The 13,137-nt window shown below is 32.8% G+C and overlaps 1 protein-coding gene across 3 annotated transcripts in view; it reads left to right on the top strand.

Moving 5' to 3' along the window:
• Nucleotides 1–10,327, top strand: part of LOC6045637 (septin-4) — a 30,708-nt gene extending 20,381 nt beyond the window's left edge. For all 3 annotated transcript variants that reach the window (XM_038248121.1, XM_038248120.1, XM_038248119.1), the window contains exons 3-6: nucleotides 4,956–5,394; nucleotides 5,457–5,773; nucleotides 5,830–6,092; nucleotides 9,100–10,327. In XM_038248121.1, the coding sequence (XP_038104049.1) occupies nucleotides 4,956–5,394; nucleotides 5,457–5,773; nucleotides 5,830–6,092; nucleotides 9,100–9,183 (1,103 nt within the window). In that variant the 3' untranslated portion in view covers nucleotides 9,184–10,327. The remainder of the gene's footprint in view (nucleotides 1–4,955; nucleotides 5,395–5,456; nucleotides 5,774–5,829; nucleotides 6,093–9,099) is intronic.
• The last annotated feature ends 2,810 nt before the right edge of the window (nucleotides 10,328–13,137 follow it).

Below are 13,137 nucleotides of genomic sequence, written 5' to 3'. Positions count from 1 at the left end.
AAAATGTTTATGTTAAATTCCTGAAAACAAATTTAAAAAAAGTTTGCGTGTGTGCCAATACCAACCCTTGACATGTTTGCCGATTTACATGTATGTAACCCCTTAAACAGTAAGACTTTTTCTCCTTTTTTGGAACTGTTCAAAAGAAAAAGTGTCCAAAATATATAAATTATCAAGAGTTTAAAGAATGGAAAATCTCTCATATATTTTTAGAAGTCAGACTTTCTCTGCTAAAAGAACTGCTCATGTTTTAAAGAATGGCAAAACTGACAAAAATATTACGACAATCAAGAACATTTTTTTAAATAAGAATGATAACTTACAACATATTTTAGAGTAAAGTTGTACCTTTTCCTAAAAAAGAACTAAATATTTTAGAAGTTTGACTATTTCTGCTCTGTATATTTTTTTCACATTCGACCTTTTGTCCACTTTCGACCGTTTTGTTCATTCGACCATTTGGCATTTGACCTATTTGACGCACATCCATTTTTCTAAATTTATTTTTCAATTCAGTAATTTTTGTTGTCTTCGCGTTTTAAAAAACTTCAGTTCAATGAAATTATTTTCTTCTCCTGTTTTGTTTTTGCTTTTTTTTAAATTAATGTATTTTATATGCTTTTAAGTTATAATCTGAAAGTTTAACTTTCATCTACACCGCCGAACAATTTTTCCAAGATTAAATAAAACTTAATTTTTAAAGTTCAATAGCCCACCCCGACAAACCCCAGCAAAAACGAAAACAGGTGTCCAGGAAGTGCCATACAATACCCGTCACACTTCGAACCCTCGCCTCCCCCCCTCTTCACCCAGCTGGAGAAACCAATCCAAAAACCCGTGTTCCGAGGTATCCGATGGCTGGTGTTTGGTTCTGTGCAGCCAGCTGGAGAGCGCTTGTTGCCCAATAGGCGATGTCGTCGTCGCTTTTTGCGATATGCGATCATATTTGCATTACGACTAGGCGTTGCCGGTTTGGTATCAATTCACACCTGATAGAGGCGTCGTCGTCGTGATAGCCCCTGGGAGGGCTAGGGCTAGGGGCCACTAGGAGTTGGCACCGACAACACAGCTACACACCGAACAACAGGCGATACTACTGTCTAGCCCTGCCTAGCCGGTTGACTGGTTGTTTGGAGCCAGCGAACACAACTCAAATTACGCCGGCGACAGGGGTGTTACGATTTTATCGTTTTTTTCTATTGATGATTTGAAATTCTTCATTTTCAGTCTTGTTTAATTTTCATTGTTTTTGTTTTTAAACTTCGAAATTAAACCGAAACTCAAATTGATTAAAAATATAATAAAATTCGAACATCGCAATTTACTACCAGAAAAAGTTTTAAAAGTGTGACATGCAAGTGACGTGAATCAAGTTTTGCTTACGTGAATTCAATCGTGTCTGAATCGAACACTAGACGCGATGCATTGACGGCTGATAGACAGCGCGAGCCATATTTTAGTATTCGTATCCCATTTTTTCAGAAGGAGGTAGAACGGAAGCAACTGGGACATTCGTTTGTCAGTCGTGGCATATTGGCATAATTAGGAAACCGGGCTTATGAATTATGGAAATTGATTGTCACCTTTTGCGTGGTGGCATGAAAAGACAATTGCCGTTAATTTACTAATCGATAGAAAGAAGAATCCAAACCTCAATCTGAAATAATCCAGATTTTTTTTTATTATTATCGCGTGCCCAACAACTCGCTGGGTACGCTGACAGAAAATGATTTCCGATATGATAATATAACACTGTAGAGTTGAACTATAAAAAACTTTTTTTTATATTTATAATTTTTTTATATGGGCTTCAAAACAGGAGATTAAAATCCAAGCTAAAGCATGTTAAAAATAATTGGAGTTTTTTATGTAAATAACGGTATACTTTTTTTGAGGAATAGCGCGAAAACTATTCGTTTGGAAGAAAAACTATGAATTTGCTGTGTGAACGAAATTCTTTCAAAAGGAAAAACAATTCTATGGGAAGAAATTTTACTTTTCTCATGTTTGTTTGCCATTTTAAATGATTTTGGATGTTTACCAAAATACATTTTTGTATGTTTTTGTATCAAATGTAATTTTTTTCGAATTTTCCACTTTTTTATGATTTTATGGTTCACAGATTAACTCTTACTCATTATGAAGTCAGATAATAAAATATGCAAAGAGATTGTATTGATACCAAGGCGTCATCCATAAAGTATGTCACGCTAAAATCGGCCAAAATTAACCCCCCCTCCCCCCTATGTCACACTTTGTCACGCTGGCTCTGACCCCCCCTCGAAAAGTACGTCACTCTTTGTCGGACCCCCATTTTGATTTTTGTACAATCTAGATTAAATTTTCAAAATGTCATCTGGATAGAAATCCATGTGGCACGATTTATAATTGTAGGATTACATTTTTATTTGGAGTTCAATCGAGGAAGTTAATTATTGCAGGTTGTGTGTTGATTATTTTTTTCAAAATATGATTTAAACATTTAAATCAATTATCAAAAAGTCTGTTTCTTAAAACCTTGTATCGTGTTTTTTTATGAATATAGTTTATGAAACATTACTCTTTTAAACTTTTTTAAAATATATTTTAAGACTGAATTTTCAGTATTCAAGAAATAGTCTAGCGTGACGTCACAGTCTCACGGACCCCCCTTCCCCCCCTTGTCACTCTTTGTCACGCTTGCGACAACCCCCCCTCCCCCCCTAGAGCGTGACGTACTTTATGGATGACGCCCAATTGGTTTTGTTAAACAGAGAGCAATTTTTTTTTTTTTTGATTTTTTAACAATTTCCAAGCACGTTTCAAGGCCATCGTTAATTCTTAGAGGTAATACAAAAATTTCGTGATATTTCAGTTTTTAGAGCCTAAAAACAACAAAAAAAATATGTTTTCAATTGAACATCGTGATATAAACTTTTTTCAAAAGGACTTTTTTACAATTAACTTGGGAGCTTGCTCAAAATATTTTTCATATGAAGTTTTTTTTTAAATTTATTTTCGAATGATATTTAAAAATCTTGTGAAATTAAACAATTTGGCGCCCTCAGCAGGGCCCAAGAGAAACTTTTCATTTTGCAAATTTGCCAAGTTGCCGATTTGTGCTGCGCCTTCTTGAAAGAGATAAAGCGCCTCTCAGGAAGCCCCAGGGCGCCCAAAATGCCATTTTAGCATATTAAAAAGAGCCTAAGGGAGAATTTTTAATGTAGTTTGACTACCATTTTATGTTGAAGGTAAAAGTATTTAAAATAGACTTATTAGACTTCAGATTCTATGAATTTCACTTCATATTATAATTTTTAATCTAAAAAACCAAAGCTTCTTAAAATATTTATGTTTTTCGAGTCCCGTGAAATTTTCGCGAAATTTGATTCATTAGAATTCCGTGAATTTAATGGTTTCAAAAAAAATAGATTTTCCAGCGGATTTTATTTTCATCTCTTAATTTGATTGAATTCCATTGATTCGATTGATTGATTTGATTGTGAAGGGAAAAATTAAAACTAATAAATTGCATGTATTGTTTTTGTAAAGGTCATATAGTTAATTGGAATAAAAAAAATCTAGATTTTTATTGGGCTATATTTTTTTATAAATGACGAATATTCAAGTTAAATAAATTATTTGAGCTGGGCAAGACTTTTATATCTTGTCTTTATTTGGAATTCAATTAAATGGAAAAAAGAATAAATAAAAGTTAACTAAAACATCTTTTCAACTTTATAAAGCGAATATGTTTAAATAAAAAAAATCATTACAAAAATAAGCACGTGATTCAACTTCACGTATGACGTAAAAAATTGGTGAAAATTTTCAAAAGTTGACTGAAAAATAATTTAAGTTAAATTATTAAATGTACTTTATGTACCTTCTGTAATCAAAAACACATGATTTTCATGGTTATTTAACCATTTTTCATGTTCCGTGAAGTTTCCGTGATATTTGTTGTTTTTGAATTATGGCTCCCGTGAAAATTGCTATTTTTGAGCGTGAAAAATCACTAAGCCTACTTATGGATAACCTTGAATAGATTCTCAGAAAATTTAAGTATTTAAAGTAATGTTTTTACAAAATTTTGTAATATTTGATGATACTAAAACATTCTCACAATACAGTGTTTAGAAAATATAGATTTTGATTTTTAATATTTTGAACTTAAAACTGAAGTCAAAATTCATAAACAATTTCAAATTGTTTGATTCGTAACCAAAAACGAAAATTTTAAAATTTTGTTTTTTTTTTTAGATTTTTGAGAAAATTAAGTATTTCACATTAAACACTCTAATATTGTGAGAATTCATTCAAAAATTTACGCCGTTTTATACCCGTAATGAAAATCTGAGTTTTTTTTTTATTAAATACAGCTTTTTGCAGTACATTATACAAAAGGGAAGTGGTTTTAGTGTCTATGATTGGTTTAAAAATAAGTTCATTTCACGAAATTACTTTAAATGAAATATGATCGCTAATCACCGACAAAATTCATGTATTTCGAAAACGGCACAATGCTTGTAACATGAGATGATAAAAAGTAGTAGAAGATGGTTAAAAAGTTATTTGCAAAAAACGAAGGCAAAATATCAAAACCTTTTTTTTCATGAAAACTCTTTCTTCGAGCTTTGAGACAAATTAAAAATGATCTTTCAAATCACTACAAATTGTGATGAAAGTGGATCCAGATGACATTTGTAAAGAGGTTTATAACATCTAGCATCAAAAATCAATACAGAAAACGGAGTTATTAGATTATCATCAGTTTTTGCTCAATTTTCAAAGTCGCTTAAAATCATTGAAAGAAAATTAGAAAACACTAAATAACATAATCAATCCTAAATGTTTAATAACAAAGTGATTGGGCTTCATTACAAGTTATAGTATTGGTCCCAAAAGACTACGAATAATATTTGGAAAAAAATGTTATTCTGACATATCAATCTTTTTTTCCTGTTTCATTCCAGCCGAACGCGACTACATCGGCTTCGCCACCCTGGCCGAACAGGTGCACCGAAAGTCGGTGAAGCGCGGCTTCGAGTTCACGCTGATGGTGTGCGGCGAGAGTGGGCTCGGCAAGTCCACGCTGGTCAACAGCCTGTTCCTGACGGATCTGTACGGGGCGCGGTCGGTGCCGTACGCCGAGGAGCGCATCGAGAAGACGACCAAGATCGACAAAAAGACGCTGGACATTGAGGAGAAGGGGGTCAAGCTGAGACTGACGATCGTGGACACGCCCGGCTTTGGGGACTCGATCAACTGCGAGGACAGTTGGCGGGTGTGTACGCAGTACATTGACGAGCAGTTCCGGCAGTACTTTACCGACGAGAGCGGGCTGAACCGGCGGAACATCCAGGACAATCGGGTGCACTGTTTGCTGTACTTTATACCACCGTGGGGACATGGGTAAGGGCATGAGGGAGGTTGGAAGGTTTGGAATTCCGGGATTGATGATGTTTTCGTTGCAGACTCCGTCAGCTGGACATGGACCTGATGCGGCGGATGCACAAAAAAGTTAACATCGTGCTGGTGATCGGCAAGGCGGACACACTGACCACGACCGAAGTGCAAAAGCTGAAGACGCGCGTCCTCGAGGACATCGAAGCGAACGGGATCCAGATCTACCAGTTTCCGGACTGCGACTCCGACGAGGACGAGGAGTTCAAGCAGCAGGACCGCGAGCTGAAAGCGAGCATTCCGTTTGCCGTGGTTGGAAGTAACATCATCCTGGAGGTCGCCGGCAAAAAGATTCGGGGCCGTCAGTACCCGTGGGGAGTGGTGGACGGTAAGACCTTTTAACAAGTCTTCGATCATAATCTTAACAAAACCTTGAATTTCTAGCCGAAAACCCGCAGCACTCGGATCTGATCAAGCTGCGCAACATGCTCATCTCAACCCACATGCAGGACCTCAAAGATACGACGCGGGACGTGCACTACGAGAACTTCCGGGCGCAGTGCATTTCGCAGATCTCGCAGCATGCGCTGAGGGAGCGCAACAAGCTGAAACGGGAATCGATCGCTTCCAGCCATGACCCGCAGACGCAAACGCCCAACAACAGCATCAACGAGACGGATCGGCTGCTGCAGCAGAAGGAGGAGGAGGTAAGCGCAATGGCCCCTGTTTTGCATATTAGCCTCCAGGTTTTTCAACCAATCAACCTGATACAGTCCATACTTGATTATCCAAAGGTTTATATACAACTTCGGATATTCAAATTACATAAAAAAAACAAAATAATGTTTTTTTTTTATTTTCTTACTTTTAACATTGAGTTCTGCCCCATTTTAGTCAAATTTGAATGGTTGATTGCCTATAAAATTGAAAAATGCATTTCTTCAATGTTTCCTCAACGCCATTTTGGCCGCCATCTTGGATTTAAAAATTATAAATCACTTTAGGGTAGTTTAGGGGTCATACTTAAGCTCAACAATCAAAAATAAAACAAAAATATTTTTGAAAATATTTACAGTTTAAATATTAGTGCTCAAAAAAATGGCTAATTCTATTTTATTAGATACTCAAATTTTCCTAATTATAAAATGGGTATCAAATGAATGCTGTATAAAATTTCATAAAACCATTGTTTGTAGTGTATGATTCTCAAATGTTCTCAAAATACAGTTTTTTTGATTTTTGAAAATACTTTAATTTCATGGCGGTTCCCAAAACACAAAGTTTTTTTTTTAATATATTTTAGCAACAATAGAGTTTTTGATGAAAAATAACTAATACAGTCATGCCCCGGTGTTGCACGCCTCGGTTTTGCATTGCCTCAGTTATGATTCGTTCAGTTGCATCGGCTATAATCTATTGCAATTATAATTACATGAACATTTTTCTCAAAAATATGTATTTTTCACAATTGTTTCTTGTATTTTGAAAATGAAATGTTTCCCTAAAAATACTCAACATTGTTGTTTCTGCTATACGGGTATCGAATCATCGGGATTTTTCATACATTTCAAAAGTCATAACATACATTTTAAAAAATACTCAAAATTGGAAAAACACGTATTTTCGGAAAAGTACTCTAAAATCAAGTTTTCTACATTATGGGTATCAAATTTTTGGAATATGGGTATCAAATGATCGGGATTTTTCCAACGATTTCGTAAGTTAAAACACACATTTTTGAAAATACTCAAAATTATCACAAAACTACGTATTTTCCAAAAATACTCAAATTTTCCGTATCATACAATATTACAAAACAAAATGATCGAAAATTATTGAAACATTTCGATAGCAATAATATTTTTTGTAAAATACTCAAAATTTCACAAAAATACGTTATTTTGGCAAAAATATTCAATTTTCAGTATTTACCAATATGAGTATAAAAAAATCAGAAATGTCTCATGCATTTCGATAGCAATAATATTTTTTGTGAAATACTATTTTTTCAAAACTTCATATTTTCGAAGAAAATACTAAAAATAAAAAAAAGCAATATGGGTATCGAATGATCGGGATTTTTTCATACATTTCGAAAGTAATAAAACAAATTGTTTAAAATATGAAAAAAACAAATCGCAAAGCTGCGTATTTTTTTAAAAATACTTAAAATTTAAGTTTTTTATTATATGGGTATCAAATGATCGAAAAAAATTGATATATTTCAAAAGTAATAACACACTTTTTTGAAAATACTCCAAAAAAACTACGAACTTTCAAAACAGTTTAAAACTGTTGTAATCCGATTATTTGATGCCCACATAATAAAAACTGAAATTTCTTGTATTTTTCATTAGTAGTAGTTTTGTGATAATTTTGAATAATTTCCAAAAAAAATCTTTTGAAATGTATGAAAAATTCTCAATAATTTTAATTTAGTATTTTTTTCAAAAAGACGTAGTTTTGCGAAAATTTTGAATATTTCATAAAAATATTATTGCTATTGAAATGTATGAAAAATTTCCGATCATTTGATACCCATATTATATAATACTGAAATTTTGAGTATTTTAAAAGAAAATATGTAGTTTTGTGAAAATGTCGAGTATTGTACAGTACAAATTTTAGAGTAGTGAAAATCCCTACAAATTTTGCAATATATGTATTGGGAATTAAGTTCTGCAAATTTAAGTATTTTCAAATCTATACGTAATTTTGTGATAAGTTGAGCATTAAACACAAAAATCTGAAAATATTTACAAAATTTCGCAATGTTTCTATAAAATTTTGCAAATAAAGAAAAATTAAGTATTTTCTGAACAATAGTAGTTTGTGAAAATTTTAGTTTTAGACACTAAAAACTGTAATGTAGTGAATATCTTTACAAAATTATAAGATATGGGTATTGGGTATCAAATTTAGCAAATTATAAAAAATTTAGTATTATGAAAAAAAGGTTCTTTGTTATATTTGCGAGTACTTATGCTTATAAATATACAACATTATCTTTAAAATTTTTGTATAAATAACGATAACAATAACCTTATCGTTATCGCCGGACGTTAACCTTATCGTTTAATAACCTTCAAAATAACGTTATACGTTTATAAATTTTACAGAAAGGTGTCAAAAAAGCTAAATTCTGAATTATTTGAGCTTGATTTGAACCAAAATTTGTTTTTTGGAAAAAATAGAAATTTTAAAAATCTTAAAATTATCTGTTTTTAGCAACCTGAGGTCTAGTCTTAAATTTTTTTGAAAATTTTCTGAAATTTTGCGAAAAAAATAATCAGGAATGAAAAATCATGGACACTATTTAAAAAAATCGAAAAACGGGAATTTTTCAGTTAAAATTAAACGGTGCTCTTTTTTTTCTTTAGGTTAAAAATATATACTTTTCAAATCGATCAGAAAATTTCTACAAAATTTACAGATGTTCGAATATTTACGTACCATTTTTTTAGGGACAGCAAACAAAATTGTATGAAGACTTGTACGGGTGAATCAATCACACAAAATGGCTTCTTTGGTCATAGGGAAGGCCCCCACAAAGTTTGAGCCAAATCAAAAAAATGTCGAAATCGGCCGATTTTGTAGAGAATTGCTCAATTTAAATTGCGTTGCATTATTGTAATTTTGCAAATATTTTTTTTTAATTATTTGTTCAAAGAATTTCTAGATATAAACTAAAATTTCAATTCATTTCAATTTCAGATCCGACGAATGCAGGACATGCTGACGCAGATGCAGGAAAAACTGAAATCGACCCAGCTGAACGATGCCGTCATCGACGTCTAGGGTCGAACGTCAGGACATCTCGTTCACCCATTCATAGCCACCACCACCGCCAGCCACCACAATTTTCCTTAAGCAAAAAAAAAAATGCGCGCAACATTTTGGTGGATTTTTCCGTTCGTAGTTTAACGAGCCTCTTTAACGTCAAGAAAAAATCGTTGATCGACACGGGAAGGAAGCTGTTGTCGTGTGAATATCCTGGTCTTAAAAAGGATAGCGAAAAGCACGAATCAGACAAATTTAACGGAACCCAAGCGAACAAAAAACGACTATAACAAAAATTTAGCATCTCTCGCGGTAACCCTCTTTGAGCATCCCATAACGGTAGAGAAACATTTCATTGATGTCTAAGGTAAAATGTAGTAAACACAGTAATCGATTCACGTTATAATGGAAAGACAAACCAACCCTTAGTAATAATTATGGAAGAGACGCTAAAACGACCAAAGAACACAATCAGCCACACAAAACAAACAATAGAACCACCAAAAAAACAAAGAAAAAGACAATTGTAGAGAAGAACCACATCACTTACCCTTACACAAAAAAAAATCGTGCAATATCGAAGAAGACAAAATTTCCGCAAACTTACGTTAACACAGAGGAAGGTAGTTCGAATAGGTTCGACGTTTTAAAAGGTGGAACGATCAAATCAGAAAAAAAGCGTTCCAGTTGTTATTTTCCTAAGCATTAACTATATTTTACATAGAGAAATATTTTGAGTGCAAAATTTGTGAGGTGACGTACAGAAGGAAGGAGTCGAGAAATTATTTTGTATTTATATTTTGTTTGCTTTTTATAGTCTTTATTTCACCTACAATTTACAACTCCCCAGGACTAGGTTTGACCCAGTGAAACATTATTTATTTGATCGAAAACTTTCTTTTTGAGAGCTATTTATTTAATACCAATACACAAACCCACACCGATACGCCAGTGCGTAGAGTAATGTAAATTCAACGTCTTTACTTGATTATAATTGTATTTTTTTTCCGATGGTGTTCGGTTCGTATGTCTGAGTTATTCCGAATCTCATCGCGAAACAGGTGAATGAGAGAGAAAGTAAAACCACAAACAACAGTGCAACCATTATAAGTATTGCTAGAAAACTAGATATTTCAATAAAAATTCAAGTAAAACATTTAAAGGTTGGTGTTTTTTTTCAGCGTGTACAAATGCACCGAAATCCGAAATAATCCTGTCTCATGTGTGTTATTATTTCTAGATAACTTTAAAACAAAGCGTCATGCGTTTCCTAAGGACATAAGACCTTTTGAAAAATCAAGCGAGATTTAAATGAAATCTTCAAGTTTTATGTTTGTGGAAAAATACCTTAATACTATTAATCACATATTTTTTCCAGTTATGTGCATGCAATTTTCTATTGTTTATTTCTTGAAAAATGCCAATGCAAATTTTATTTCAAGTTTTTGTCAATTCCCTCCTTCAAAATTTCCTCAAAAAATCACGGGGCAAAACAACATATTACTAAACATTAAAATTTTCATTGAAAAAACGTAACTTAATCCAGGTGGTTGGTGCCTTCCTCATAGGGCACTTATGTGCTTACAAATTTTGATAGGGTTGTCAGATCTACAGTCTTTCAAACTCGTTGGAAAGGTCTCTTCAATACCTTTCTAAAAATGGTGGGTTTTATTACAAAAACCACCCTTTTTACAATCTTTTTTACTTTTGTTAAAATCGTTTTTTTAGTATAACTTTTGAAGTACTTTACTAAACTTAATAATTTCCAATAGCGACTAAAGGGACCCCAAGGCGGATCGAGTGAGACCAAAATAGACAAAATCGGTTGAGCCAGTGCCGAGATAAACCAGTGCAAATTCTGAGTCTGATATGTATACGTGAAGGTGGGTCTAGGAGGTCAAATTAAGAATTTCATTTTCGAGTGATTTTATAGCCTTTCCTCAGTGAGGTGAGGAAGGCAAAAATGTAAAATTGATCGCAAACGGTGTAGGATGATATTTCATGGTTTGTTTTTTTTTTTATATTTTGAATGTTTTTGACAGTTACTGTCACATCTTGTCATACTCAAAAAAAATTAGGCTCCACATTAGAAAAAAAAATACATTCAAAAAAGTTTTGCAAATAATTTACTGAAAAAATATTCAAAACAAAAACACAACATTGTCAAAAGCTAACGATTAGAAGTTGCAGAACAGGACTTCAAACTAAAGGCAAAAACAAAAAAAAAACAAATAAGTAAAGTTTTTGTAAAACAAAAGTTGTTAAAATTGTGCGAACTTGAACGACTTTTTTCCCACGGTGCACGACATTGGAGTAATATTGTTAAACTAACAATTTTGGTGGATTTATTGGAAAACTTTCATCGCAAAAAATTAACGACACATGTCAGGCTGACATTTGGCGACGAAGTGTCAAACCCCGCCAAACATTTTACCAACATGACATAACAAATCTTACTGATGAAACATTTCAATAAAATCCACCAACATTGTAGGTTTAACAACACGGCTTGGAGCTTTTGCGTTTCGATGTGTGAAATATTTCAGAATCATTTCAACCAAAAGCTGCAAAAGCTTAAAACCAAATATAAACAGTACCGTTCAAGCAAATTTGGACAATGATAGGAATTCTTATATCATTTCTGGAGTTTTTTTTTGAAAAGGTCCAATAAACCAAATTTTCAATTTTTGGGTGTTTTTAATACCCTTGATTCAAGGCGGTTTCAAAAACACCCAAAAAGCAAAAACTGGAAATTTGGTTTATTGGACCTTTTAAAAAAAAAACTCCAGATTTCTTTTATGTCGAAAAACAATTTAACCTTTATTTTACAAAAAATTAAAACAAAAGTTTTTTTTAAGTAATTCTGTAAATATTGTCTAAAATGTATGCTTTTTCATATTTTGTCAAGAATATGACCTTGAAAAAATATGTTTGCAATGGGCTATCGAAAAAAAACTTGCCATCATTTTTTAAGAATGGAGGAACTTCGATTGAAAACAAAATCGTTCAAAACTTTATGAAAATTTATTTTAATTCCCCCATTTTTCTGTAAAATGTCTTGTTTTGTCATGTTCAAATCTAAAAATTTATGAAAATGTTGGTCTCAAATTTATGAAAACTACTTTTATATATTTCTTATTTATTTCATTAGTAAGTTTCTAGGGACTCCAAAATTCATGCATTTCCTCGAACTGAAATTTTGTTGATCGGTGTTCTTTATAAAAATATCAGGGGAAATTTTCGTATGTTTGGCAGGTTAAGCACTCCCTCCTAACTCCATCCAATTTGCATTATACTGCGTACAAAAGATCTAAATTTGACTTTTAAACTAAACATTATCTCTCATGCTCATGCTCAAATTTGACTTTTAAACTAAACATTTTTCAATAAGACACTTTTCAACAGTTTGTTTTCTTAAGGAGCTATTAGACTATGGCAAACAAACTCGCACTTTTTGGTGTTTGACAGTTTGCGTCAAACTCGAAAACAAAGCCAAATGTATGCAGGCTGACATTTTCGCAAACAAAGGCAGGCAAATTAATTAATTTAATTTTACAAACAAAATAAACCATGAACTTTGGAGTAGCAAGAGACTTTTTATTTTATTTTTAAAAGTCCCCGAAATCGAAAATTTATGCATGAAATGTTTCCAGTCTATTGAAAAAAATAAATAATTCCAGGTTTTTATCCCATATTGGTGCATCAAATGGTATCGCAAATGCTCATGAAATAAAAAAAATCGTAAAAAAAAATACAAAATGCCTAAAAACAGAAGAAAATTATTATTCTGAAGGTGAAACGGGAAGCCTGCCTTGACTCAAGTTTTTGAAAGCATCTTTAAGGAAAAAAACCCGCTAATAAAAAGCAAAAAATTAAACAGTCTGTCGAGTCGAGAATGGATTTTAGTGGACAGGAAGTTTGGTAAGTATGGTAGGGAATAAAACAAGTTCTGATGAAACAATTTTTTACGCA

The sequence above is a fragment of the Culex quinquefasciatus genome, chromosome 1 (genome assembly GCF_015732765.1).
Source record: "Culex quinquefasciatus strain JHB chromosome 1, VPISU_Cqui_1.0_pri_paternal, whole genome shotgun sequence".
In the NCBI taxonomy this organism is placed as follows: domain Eukaryota; kingdom Metazoa; phylum Arthropoda; class Insecta; order Diptera; family Culicidae; genus Culex; species Culex quinquefasciatus.
The sequence above is the reverse complement of the archived record's forward strand: the minus strand, read 5'-3'. Positions and strand labels throughout refer to the sequence as shown.